Source organism: Zootoca vivipara, chromosome 3, assembly GCF_965207765.1.
Source record: "Zootoca vivipara chromosome 3, rZooViv2.hap1.1, whole genome shotgun sequence".
In the NCBI taxonomy this organism is placed as follows: domain Eukaryota; kingdom Metazoa; phylum Chordata; class Lepidosauria; order Squamata; family Lacertidae; genus Zootoca; species Zootoca vivipara.
Genome location: NC_142586.1, coordinates 104905468 through 104918688, shown reverse-complemented (window position 1 = coordinate 104918688; position 13221 = coordinate 104905468). Strand labels below are relative to the sequence as shown.

General features: G+C 47.8%; 1 protein-coding gene across 1 annotated transcript in view; it reads left to right on the top strand.

Annotated features, from left to right (window-relative positions):
- KCNK12 (potassium two pore domain channel subfamily K member 12) overlaps positions 1-7546 on the top strand; it is a 41848-nt gene extending 34302 nt beyond the window's left edge. Inside the window, exon 3 of the mRNA XM_035110671.3 lies at positions 6574-7546. Within this exon, the coding sequence (XP_034966562.1) occupies positions 6574-7469 (896 nt within the window). The 3' untranslated portion in view covers positions 7470-7546. The remainder of the gene's footprint in view (positions 1-6573) is intronic.
- Positions 7547-13221: the final 5675 nt, after the last annotated feature.

Sequence of the window (13221 nt, the reverse complement as noted above, 5' to 3'; positions counted from 1 at the left end):
CCGGTGGTCCCCCGTATCACTTCGTCTCCCTTTTTCTCCGTTGTTTTCTCCTTCCGGCGGCCATTTTTTTTCTTTCCGATTTGCCCTTCTATGGGCACCAAAAAGGGCCGCCGCCGGCTTCAAAAGTCGCATCTACGCATGTCCAGAAGTGCATAGATGTGACTTCCGGTGTCGGCGGCGGCCATTTTTTGTGCCCATAGATGGGCGGAGGGACACCGGAAGTTTCGTCGACGCACTTCCTGACATGCGTACAAGTGACTTTCGAAGCTGGCAGCGGCCATTTTTGGTGCCCATAGAAGGGCAAAGCGACACCGGAAGTTACGTCGGCGCAACTTCCGGTGTCACACGGCTGCCGGTCCCGGATTCTGCAGCCCGGGACTTGGAAGGTAAGGCTGGTTGTAGCAGGATGGAGAGACACCCTGGCTTCTTCATCAGCCTGGCTCATATCTGCCTCTTGGGCTCCCCCCTCTCCAGCTTCCACTTCTGCTTCTGCTTCCGACTGTTATGGAAATTACGGGGGTGGGGCACATCTTTAAAGTTGTTAAATGTTACAAATATTATGCATAAATGTATCCTTTTTACTTGACAGCTCAGGGAAGTTACCTAGCTTTAAAAATCATATAAAATCAACTCCTTTGCCAGTTTCCTCCATTCCAACGCTACTTTGCCCTTGAAAAAGGGACTCCAGGAAGTGCCCAGAGGTGACAATTGCTGAGCTGATTGCTGGCCAAGGAAAGCCAAATCCCATCACCAGACTTGCCAAGGGGTCCAGACATGCAAAGGAAGTTCTATTGTACTTTGGGTGGTGGGACTTCAGAGGTGTTTGCCTATGCTAATCTTATACAGTGACACTTCGGGTTACAAACGCTTCAGGTTACAGACTCCGCTAACCCAGAAATAGTACCTCGGGTTAAGAGCTTTGCTTCAGGATGAGAACAGAAATCGTGCTCTGGCGGCGCGGCGACAGCGGGAGGCCCCATTAGCTAAAGTGGTGTCTCAGGTTAAGAACAGTTTCAGGTTAAGAACAGACCTCCGGAACAAATTAAGTTCTTAACCAGAGGTACCACTGTACCTGGGTCTTGCCCTGACATGCCTGCTTATGCTAATCTTGAACCAAGGACTTGTCTGGACATGTTTGCCAAGGTTGAACTAGTGTGGCCCCTGTCTTCCCCTCCCCTTTGGTGGCATGTCAGTGATGTAAAGATGATGTATCAATGATGCTGTGCGAACTGTATCCTGGGTGGTGGGAAGTTTCATGCTCTGGCACTGGGGGCGAAGAGCAGGTGGGGCGGGGTGGGACTGGCGCGCGTCCCGCAGGGGAGTGTCACATGTTATAGGGGTATGGTGCGCCGCCCGCAGGTTCTGGGGGCGTGGCGTGCGTTCTGGGGGCATGGACCACCCACAGGGGGCAGGGTGCCCAGCGCGGGCGGGGGGAAGCTGCGATAGCACCCCACCGGGATCGCGCTGTGGGGGGGGCGCTGTGCTCCCATCGCCCCCCTCTTCTTATGCCCCTGCACCCCATCCTCGGGGTTTTAAATTCCTCTTTGAACCTCTTGCTCAATAAACTTTGGTCTACTACGCTATTTGCTCTGGTTGGTGGCTGGACTCCTTCTTTGTTCTGTAGGGACCCACGGGCTCTGCCCGGCAAGCTAGGTGGCTGAGCAGCCTTGCACCTGGATTTTTTCCGTAACATGACCTTCTATCTGCCACAGATTCCCTGCTCACTAAACCCTGTTACCTCTTTAGCTACCAACATTTACTCCCTCCATTCCTCCCTCTGACCACTCATCACTGTCCCACCACCAATCCCCAGGATCTGAGCCGTCGTCCCTTGGGGGTTCCCCAGCTGATGCCTCCCACCATTCCTCCGTGTCCAGCCAGTCCATGACACCACCCCTGTGATTAACTACAACCAATGAAAAGCTGCTCGAGGTGGATGAAATTGAGAGTTCGGATGAGGGAGAGTGCTTGGCCACCCACAAATTCTTCACTCCAAATCCGTCCCCTGTTGCTACAGCTTCCCGTTATCTTATTTGCAAATGATTACAACATGCTCCTCCTCTTGCTCCAATTGTTCGCTCTATGCCTCCAAATTCTCTCATTATTTCTCTGATTCCTTGAGGCTGCGTACCAATTATTGTTAACCTACTGTGCTATTCTTTTAACATTGGGATTGCCAACAGGTCCGTGATTATGAATTGCTTGTGTTGCCACAACAAATTGGCTGTTTCTAGAATAAATCAATGAGTCGTGCCTAATTCTACATTGGGTCAGGTTGATCATTACTCCCAGAGGCTTGTGATGGTACCTTCACACTGCTGGGGGCGGGGACATGTTTTCAGGATGCTAAAAATAACTTCCCAGCAGTGGAAAATTCGTTGGGACAGTAAAGAAATATATTGTTAGATGCTGCTCCAATCTCCAAGCTATATGAGATCTCAGGGGTACTAAGCGTGCTTACCAGGGCCTGTTTTTCCTTTGGACAACAAGGCACAGTAGAGACTGTGGTGTCTTTATGATATATGGTTTATTTACACATAACCTGAGCCTAGGTGGAGGAGAATCCCAGCATTACATCCCAAGAGAGTCCTTCGTTTCTCTCATAGGTTTCTATGACTACTTAACTACCATAGTTGGTCACTCCATATCAGCACTGTGTGTATTCGGGGCCAGGCAATAAAGTTGTGGGGGGAAACCCTGTCGTCACACCCACACCAAGAGTTGGGTATATTTGGTCTGGAGAAGAGAGAATTAGGAGATAATATGATAGACATCTTCAAATATTTGAAAGGTTGTCACATGGATGACAGAACAAGTTTGTTTTCTGATGCTCTAGTGAAAAGGTAGCCAACATGCCTGGATAGCGCAGTTGGTTAGAATGTGGTGCTAATAATGCCAAGGTTGCAGTTCTGATCCCTGTATGGGACAGCTGCATAGTCCTGCATTGCAGGGGGTTGGATGAGATGATCGTCAGTGTCCCTTCCAACTCTACAATTCTATGATCCTATGGTGCCTACCAGGTTCTACGGCAGGCATAGACAACCTTTGGCCCTCCAGATGTTTTGGCCTACAACTCCCATGATCCTTAGCTAACAAGACCAGTGGTCAGGGATGATGGGAATTGTAGTCCAAAACATCTGGGGAGCCAAAAGTTGCCTATGCCTGTTCTATGGTGTCTACCAGCTCCTGCCATCCCTGGCCATTGGTCATGTTTGCTGGGGCTGATGGTGAATTGTAGTCCAGCAGCATCTAGAGGCCACCATATTGGTTAATTTTGCTTTGGACCCAACCCAATCAATTTAAAGTACAAAATGGGATTTCAACTAAACATCAATAGCTCAGTGTCCAAGTTTCTTGAGGGCAGGGCAGGCTGCCTCAAAAGGTGGTGGGCTCTCCCTCATTAGAGATTTTAAAGCAGAAGCTAGATGCCAATCTTTGAGGGATCCTGTAGCCGTGGATTTCCTGCATCAGCGAAGGGTTGGACTAGGTGGCCTATGAAATACCTTTCACCTCTGTGTTTCTCTTCATATATTACAGGACCATTATGGGATCAAACCATATTGAAAATGTTCCTTTGCCACTAAACTAACATATGACCAGGGTGTCTGGAAATATATGTTGTTGTTGTTTAGTCGTTTAGTCGAAATATATAGCAGTCACTAAATGCTATGGTCCATGGGGTCACGAAGAGTCGGACACGACTAAACGACTAAACAACAACAAAATGCCTATCATCTGGTATCGAAGGATGCAATAATTTGTAATGGGACAACCCTGTTGCTGCTGTCATCACATTCCCAGGTGTATCTGATATGAGGAGTAAGACATGGTCGTTGACTAGCAAATTATTACTCCTGTGTAGTTGGCAGCTTTCTGTTTCAATTCCTTGAGTTCCAGCTTTGAGTATTAGGCTGCTTTTGCTCTACAATTTACTACTAAAGGAACTGAGAACATAATTGGCAACGTCCTATTTTCTGAAATGTCCTTGAGTTGTTTAGACACCACACAAAAAAAGAACTTGATTGGTGTGGAGGTCAAACAAGGGTGTAATTTTTCCCTCTGCGAGAGCTCTGAACCTCTACAGCTGTCTGAATCCCTGGTAGTGTGTTATCATACCCTCTTCTGTATGGGGGGGTTTGCTTTGCGTTTTGATTCATCTATCACCAGTGTGTTATTAAAGACTTCCCGCTCCTCCTCACAACAACCACACGCTAGCAAACAAGCCCTCAAATTAAGCCCTTGGATTGTCACTGAATAAAGTTCGTGCGGAGTTGTCAAATACACATATTCCTTAGTTCAAAGAGATGCTGCAGAACTGGGTTGTCTGTTCCATGCAGTTTTAACTGGCACCATAGAGTTTGGGAATGAAGGACTATTCTTCACTGTAAATGACATCTCCCAAAATAGAGAATAGCTGAGAACTCTGTGGAGACTTGGATGAAGCAAGAGCTTCTGGACTGTCTCTGCATTCTGCTGCTTAAAACTCTTGAGGCTCTATGAACTACTTCAGATGTGGTTGCATCACACATAGTTTTTGGGCTTGGAAGTTCTGTCTCTTGAGCAAGCTACCGTAGATGGAACCCGCCAATGAACTAGGCTACTAACTGGTGCAGAGCAGAAATGGGTGTGGCAGTTTCATGATCAGCTTCATGCGAATTTGAAAGGAGGGCCTCTCGGTCAAATGGACTGCTTGATTCCTGGTGTGATCCCTGATTGGTTAGGACTGCCAGTTACACAAGAAGCATTGCTATCCCTCTGGTGGATGTGCTTTGCCTTTAATGATGTCAGTACATAAACCTAATCAACTACCTGTTAATCATCATGACATCCTCGCGACTGGGACGTGATTCCTGATTGGCTGGCATCACTTAAGGCAGAATGTTGTTGTTTAGTCGTTTAGTCGTGTCCGACTCTTCGTGACCCCATGGACCATAGCACGCCAGGCACTCCTGTCTTCCACTGCCTCCCGCAGTTTGGTCAGACTCATGTTTGTAGCTTCGAGAACACTGTCCAACCATCTCGTCCTCTGTCGTCCCCTTCTCCTAGTGCCCTCAATCTTTCCCAACATCAGGGTCTTTTCCAAGGATTCTTCCCTTCTCATGAGGTGGCCAAAGTATTGGAGCCTCAGCTTCACGATCTGTCCTTCCAGTGAGCACTCAGGGCTGATTTCCTTAAGGCAGAATAATGAACCAGCAAAAGAACAACAGTAGGAAAGCAGAGGTTGCAAACCATTGCAAATAATCTCAGCAAATGAGAGATTACAAACCCCCGCCCTCTTCTTTTTCTTTTCTTTATTTGGTTGCAGTTGGATTCAACCTGCCACTGCTACTTTCAAGGAAAAACGTAAATCTAGAGAACATATGGCACAGCATTGTTGCCAACTATTTTATCCACTCGTGATATTTTTGTCTCAGGCTTGGTATCAGGTACCGTATTTTCTTTGTGTATATACTGTATTTTGAGCCAGTTTTACTTACCGGGAATTGCAAGTGGGCTGAGTGCTTTCTGGTTTCCCACCAGCATCTGGTTCACCAGGGTGAGAACAGGGTTCTAGATTTGATAGGCCACTGACCTGATCCAACAGGCTTTTTTATCTTCTTATAACTTGAGCCAACTTCCCACGAGGCAATTTTTTTCCCAAATTGGTTTTAGCTTTCCCAGTAGGTTCCAAAACACATTGGATTAGTAAACATCTATTTAGTCTCCCTCCGTTGTTTTCAGCTCCTGCTTCAAATTCCTTTTGGTGGTTTCCATGTTTGTTGCCTTTGGCCTGCCTCACATGGGACATTTTGAGTTACCATTAAAAAACAACAACACAACACTCCACCAGTTGCCAGTCATTTTGTTAATTCTTCTAATCTTACCACCAGAGGAGAAGGGAGGAAATTTCCAGCCTCTGGCACCAAACAATATTTATATAAACACTAGCTGGCCCTGCCACGCATTGCTGTGGCTCATTCTGTTAAATGGAGCCTCAGAGTCCCCCTTCAGACCCCCCTCATCTTCAGAGTCCCCCTGTTCCACGCGTGTTCTGTTTACACAGGTGCATCCCCTACCCTGTTCCGACCCATTACCTATCCCGCCCCCTCCTCCCCCCACCCCGGCTCATCCCTGTGATTGGGCCCACCCTGTCCCAACCCATGACCTATCCCACCCCCTCCTCCCCCCACCCTGGCTCATCCCTGTGATTGGGGCCACCCTGTTCTGACCCATGACCTATCCTGCAAAGCTGAGCCGAGATACAGTGGAGAGTGAAGCTTTCCTAGATGCAGTACTAGTGTAGCCGTCGCTAGAGGGCACTGTTGTGGAATCTCTCCTGTGCTCCCAGCATGCACTTTTGTATGATTTGTGAGTTCTGAAACATGGGGTTTTGGGGTTTTCTACCTAGTGTAGGTGACACATCTGACACATCTGTTTTTGAAAATGGTATAGGGTCACTCGGGTAGTCACATTTGACTTTGTGTTCAAATTTCAACGCTATCGGTCAAGCGGTTTTGTTGAACATTGGAGATGAAGGAACATACCCAGTTTACATTTATATATATATATTTCATTCTCTCTTTGCTGCTGCAGGTTTCGGGATGTCCACACCGGCAACGGTCGCTGGCAAAGCCTTCCTCATTGTTTATGGTCTCTTTGGGTGTGCCGCAACAATCCTCTTCTTCAACCTCTTCCTGGAGCGCATCATCTCCCTGCTTGCTTTGGTGATGAAGGCTTGCCATGAGAGGCAGCTGAGGAGGAGCGGCCTTCTACCTCCAACCTGCCGAAGGGGCTCATCCATGTCCGACGTCGACAGCCTGATTGGGTGGAAGCCATCAGTCTATCACGTGATGCTGATCCTGGGAATCCTTGCCATTACTATTGCTTGCTGTGCCTCAGCCATGTACACCGCCGTGGAAGGGTGGAATTACATTGACTCCTTGTACTACTGTTTCGTCACCTTCAGCACCATCGGGTTTGGTGACCTGGTGAGCAGCCAAAATGCCGTGTACCGAAATCAGGGATTATACAGATTCGGGAACTTCATGTTTATATTGATGGGGGTCTGCTGCATCTACTCCCTTTTTAACGTCATCTCGATTGTAATCAAGCAGGTTTTAAATTGGATGCTCAGAAAGTTCCGATGTCGGTGCTGCCCAGATTGCCATAAACCGACCGCTCGCCTTGGGCGCCGAAACGCCATCACGCCAGGGTCCCGGTTCCGCCGGCACAACATCTCTATGGAGACGGACGGACAGTACGACAGCGACACGGAGGGGAGGCGGCTTTCGGGTGAGATGATCTCCATGAGGGATCTCACCGCCTCCAACAAAGTCTCCCTGGCCCTCCTGCAAAAGCAGTTGTCCGAGACGGCCAATGGCTACCCTCGGAACGTCTGCATAAACACAAGGCAAAATGGCTTCTCGGGAGGAGTGGGCGCTCTAGCTATCATGAACAATAGACTGGCAGAGACAAGTGACTCTAGGTAGAAATTTTGAAATTATCTTCTACAAAACAGAGGTGTTTTCTTATTCTTTATTTAATAAAACAATATTTTAAAAAAGCATCCAGTCGTTCTCAAGGGCAAGTTTTATGCAAAGTTTGCTTGAGAGGGTTGTTGTTGTTGTTTAAAAAAGAAAGCCTTCCTTATTATTATTATTATTATTATTATTATTATTATTATTATTATTTATACGACGCCCATCTGGCTGGGTTGTTCCAGCCACTCTGGACAGCTCCCAACACAATATTAAAAACACAATAAAACATCAGCCATTAAAAACTTCCCTGAACAGATGTCTTCTAAAAGTTAAATAGTTGTTTATCTGTTTGACATCTGATGGGAGGGCACCACTGCTGTAGTATTTTTAGCCCCCCCCCCTTTTAAAAATTCTTCCACAGGTACCACCAGCAACTTATATTTACTGTAAACCACTTCAAGGTCTGTGGATAGCAGCAAACGGTCTATATGGATCAATAAATAAAATTGTCAGTGGCTGATCAAGCAGTTTACTAGTGGGAAATACCGGCTACTGTCTCAGGCAATGAATTTCCCACCCCTACTGACCGCAGCTGGGCAGTGGTGCTGCAGGGAAGCTTCAATCACCACCATGCAAACACCGCTCTGATTGGCCAGATTCCACCTATGTGGACTCAGGGTGCTGATCAATGCCCAGACTAGTCAACCAACAAACACTTGCACAGTGGCAGAAGAACCTCAGTCAGCAGTAAGCAACCATGTGATTGCTGATTGGCTAGCCATTCCCTCTTGAAGAGCCCACTGCCTTCACCACTGCCTGTTAATTGCTACTGGTAAAGGCAGGGATCTCCCTTTCCCTTGATCTCCCCACAGCTGCAGTCAAGAGCTTGCTAGCCATTTCACTGGCCGCCACAGGGCCTCATAAAGATACAATGAGGTGCATTGCTGAGGAAAGGCAGTTTCTGTGGGTGGTATCCAACAGTTCCGCTACTGCAAGAAGTATTGGCTGCGCAATGGAACTTTCCTCATCCTCACCATTTCCTGCACTCTACCTGCATGCAGGTAACGCTGTGGGTTAAACCACTGAGCCTAGGGCTTGCCGATCAGAAGGTCGGCGGTTCGAATCCCTGCAACGGGGTGAGCTCCCGTTGCTCGGTCCCTGCTGCTGCCAACCTAGCAGTTGAAAAGCACGTCAAAGTGCAAGTAGATAAATAGGTACCGCTCCAAGCGGGAAGGTAAACAGCGTTTCCGTGCGCTGCTCTGGTTTGCCAGAAGCGGCTTTGTCATGCTGGCCACATGACCCAGAAGCTGTACGCCGGCTCCCTTGGCCAATAACGCAAGATGAGCGTCGCAACCCCAGAGTCGGTCACGACTGGACCTAATGGTCAGGGGTCCCTTTTTACCTGCACCCCAATATCTGTCGTCGTCCCCCACACCTTCCAGAGCAGATTCACAGTCACACAGGGAGGGGACGAGGCAAGGGGGTTACATTGTGCAGCTAAAAAAATACTCCTAGACCTAGCAGAACTAGCACCCTATAACATTAAGCTAGCAAACATCATCATCATCAAATAATAAAATAAAAATACAACAGCAATGGATCATAACACACTTTGATCTGGTGGAAAGCTAATGAATGATATGCAAGTGAATGTAAAGTCTCAGAGGTGCTTTTCAAATCAAAGCAGCAGGTGAGGAGAGGGGCTCATGGAGCCACATGGGCCAGCCCCATCTCCTACTGCTGACACACAGGCTGTAGCCCCATCTCCCAGCCCCAGTGTGAATGGCAGACATCCTTCCCTGCCACCTGTGCATTTGCATGCTGTGAGAAAGGACTCTGCAGATCACTTCACTTCTGGTAGAGTTTCTCCATGCAAGGAGCGAATGTGGTCTAAACAATCAGCGAAGGATGGGTCGGTGCAAACCTAGCTCAAGCATCCCTGTCACACACACACAAACACACACACTGCAACTGCGAACCTCCCACGCCCTAGCTTCAATTCCAAAACATATATATCTGATTTTGTAAGGGGTAGTTTTTTGTGTGCTATCCACGACAACGAAACCTCAGAATGAAATTACAGCTGCTACTTAGCAGTTACACATAATTTTTAATTTTGCAAAAATTGTTCACCGTGGTTTGTTTCCCCCCAAAAAATGTAAATGTCACACAATAACTGCAAGGCAGATTGTTCTTATTCCTACAGCTGATAGGTGAGAATTTGCCCAAGGTCACAAAATAATTGCTTATTTTGTGAAGTAGCACTAGAACTCAGGTATCCCAAATTCATGTTTAGAGCTAAGTCCACTAGACCTCATGTGTGGGCAAGTTCTCTCTCTCTCTCTCTCTCTCTCTCTCTCTCTCTCTCTCTCTCTCTCTCTCTCTCTCTCTCTCTCTCTCTCTCTCTCCACACATGTCTAAGGGCAAGAAGCTGCTTGAGTTTTCTGTTCAGTAGGCAAAGAAACACCTGACCTTTTTCATCAATATTGAATTTATGTATTTATATTTGCTTCTATGTTGCAGCGTTGCTCTTTCATCCCCCTAGCTGGTGCTGCTTCTAACTGCCACACTTCCTTCCTCTTTGCCGTTACTGTCCTTTACTTAATTTGCCCTCACTGCCCTTAGCCTGGCTGCGGCAACCCCTGTGATTTAGCCAATGACCTCACAATGCTGCATCTGTCATGATGACATTGTGGATGCTGCAAGAATCAAGTCATCCTATGGGGGTCATCTCAGGCCGTCAATTTAAAGGCAGTGAAGGTAAATGAAGGTGCAAAAAGTGAGGGTAAAGAAGAAGAAGAAAATGACTCCAAGAAGGAGCAGCAACCAGGGAATTACAGAATCACAAAATGGTAGCGTTGGAAATGAGAAGGCACTGAACAGCATTGAAACAATGTGAGCATTGTTGACCGTCCTCATGGTAATCAGTTTGGCTGTACTGAAAATGCCAATTCCAAAGCAAATATTGAAATGAGCAAACATTTGTCTCCAGTGTCAGATGTTTGCCAGATCTCCACAAGCTGCCCAAGCTGGGCTTTTCAGTTTGCAGCGACCATCTGCCTATCCCTTCAAGCCTTGATCATCAGGCCATAAGAACCCGCCATATAACTAGGTCAGACCACTGGTCAACGTAGCTCAGTGTTGTCCCCACTAATTGGCAGGGGCTCTCCAGGGTTTCAGATGGGGTACATTCCCAGCTCCAACACGTCTGTCATTGCTGGATTCAGGATCAGCATCAATGCCCAGACCTAGCATCACGGTGGCTTATGCTACTGGCCCTTCTTGCTGAAATGCTTGAGCTGACCGTGATGACTGGGAGAGTTGCAGTGTTGCACTATGGGACACGAGTGGCGCTGTGGTCTAAACCATTGAGCCTCTTGGGCTTGCTGATCAGGTCGGCGGTTCGAATCCCTGCAACAGGGTGAGCTCCCTTTGCTCTGTCCCAGCTCCTGGCAACCTAGCAGTTCAAAAGCATATCAGTGCAAGTAGATAAATTGGTACCGCTGTGGCGGGAAGGTAAACGGAGTTTCTGTGCACTCTGGTTTCCATCACAGTGTCCCACTGCGGCAGAAGCGGTTTAGTCATGCTGGCCACATGACCCGGAAAGCTGTCTGTGGACAAACGCCAGCTCCCTCAGCCTGAAAGCGAGATGAGTGCTGCAACCCCATGGTTGCCTTTGACTGGACTTAACCATCCGGGGGTCCTTTACCTTTGTCCTCCTATAGGTGGCGACTGCAATGACAGATTCCAAGGGCCCATCAGGCAAGCACCTTGCCGAGAGTCCTCTCACCTCTGGAGCTGGGAAGGGAAGCATTTAAAGTGGGGCAAGAAAAGCAAGTGGAAGCAAGAGAATAAGTCCTTGCAGAGGCATACAACACCTCTTCTATTTCACCTAGTGTGTGGCTAGCAATTGTGCTGTGCATGCTAGATGTTTAAAAATGAGTAAGCAACTACCGTCCAGGGGTCCTTTACCTTTTACTTTTTTTTTACAGCTCCTTTGCAAACTGCCCCCCTCCCCGCCTCCCAAAAAAATGCTAACTTCAGTTTTCAAAAACAGGTGTCTTGTGGAGAAAACAAAAAGCACAAAACTTGAAACTGCGAGATTAAAAAATAATAATTGCAAGAATAAGTAACACAGCAACCTTTGATTATCTTGGATCCCTTCAGGCCTCATCATGGGACTGAAACTGCCCTGGTTGCACTGGTTGATTATCTCCGGCAGGCTAGGGACAAAGGTGAGGGCTATTTCCTAGTCCTGCTGGATCTCTCAGCAGCTTTTGACACCATCGACCATAACATCCTTCTGGACCGTCTAGAGGGTTTGGGAGCTGGGAGCACTGTTATACAGTGGTTCTGCTCCTTCCTCCTGGGCCGTGTTCAGAAAGTGGTGGTGGGGGATGAGTGCTCAGACCCCTGGGCTCTCACTTGTGGGGTGCCTCAAGGTTCTGTCCTCTCCCCCATGCTTTTCAACATCTACATGCAGCCGCTGGGAGAGATCATCAGGGGGTTTGGGCTGGGTGTTCATCAGTATGCGGATGATACCCAGCTCTACCTCTCTTTCAAATCAGAACCAGTGAAGGCAGTGAAGGTCCTGTGTGAGTGCCTGGAGGCAGTTGGAGGATGGATGGTGGCTAACAGATTGAGGTTGAATCCTGACAAGACAGAAGTACTGTTCGTGGGGGACAGGAGGCGGGCAGGTGTGGAGGATTCCCTGGTTCTGAATGGGGTAACTGTGCCCCTGAAAGACCAGGTGCGCAGCCTGGTAGTCATTTTGGACTCACAGCTGTCCATGGAGGCACAGGTCAATTCTGTGTCCAGGGCAGCTGTCTATCAGCTTCATCTGGTACGCAGGCTGAGACCATACCTGCCTGCAGACTGTCTAGCCAGAGTGGTGCATGCTCTAGTTATCTCCCGCTTGGACTACTGCAATGCGCTCTACGTGCGGCTACCTTTGAAGGTGACTCGGAAACTACAACTAATCCAGAATGCGGCAGCTAGACTGGTGACTGGGAGTGGCCGCCGAGACCACATAACACCGGTCTTGAAAGATCTACATTGGCTCCCAGTACGTTTCCGAGCACAATTCAAAGTGTTGGTGCTGACCATTAAAGCCCTAAATGGCCTCGGTCCAGTATACCTGAAGGAGCGTCTCCACCTCCATCATTCTGCCCAGACACTGAGGTCCAGCACCGAGGGCCTTCTGGCGGTTCCCTCGTTGCGAGAAGCCAAGTTGCAGGGAACTAGGCAGAGGGCCTTCTCGGTGGTGGCGCCTGCCCTCCCAACAGATGTCAAAGAGGAAAACAACTACCAGACTTTTAGAAGACATCTGAAGGCAGCCCTGTTCAGGGAGGCTTTTCATGTTTAATAGATTATTGTGTTTTATTTTTCTGTTGGAAGCCGCCCAGAGTGGCTGGGGAAACCCAGCCAGATGGGTGGGGTATAAATTATTATTATTATTATTATTATTATTATTATTATTATTATTATTATTATTATCTTTCTCAAATATAAGAGAAAATGTTGTAGCACACAAATCACTTTTAATAATCCTGTGAATTGCGGTGTTAAAATTTAAGTCTGAATTTCAGGCACACTAACATCTCACTTTGCATGCCTTTTCTGTTGCTCATTTTGTCACCAATTCCATCGGGTCAAGAGCTGGTGCTTGTTCAATTGAAATAGTTGCCAAACCAACTAGTCTCTTTTGCAACATAGCTGAGAGTATGTAAGTTTTTTATACATCCGAGCTTTGAGAAATTAC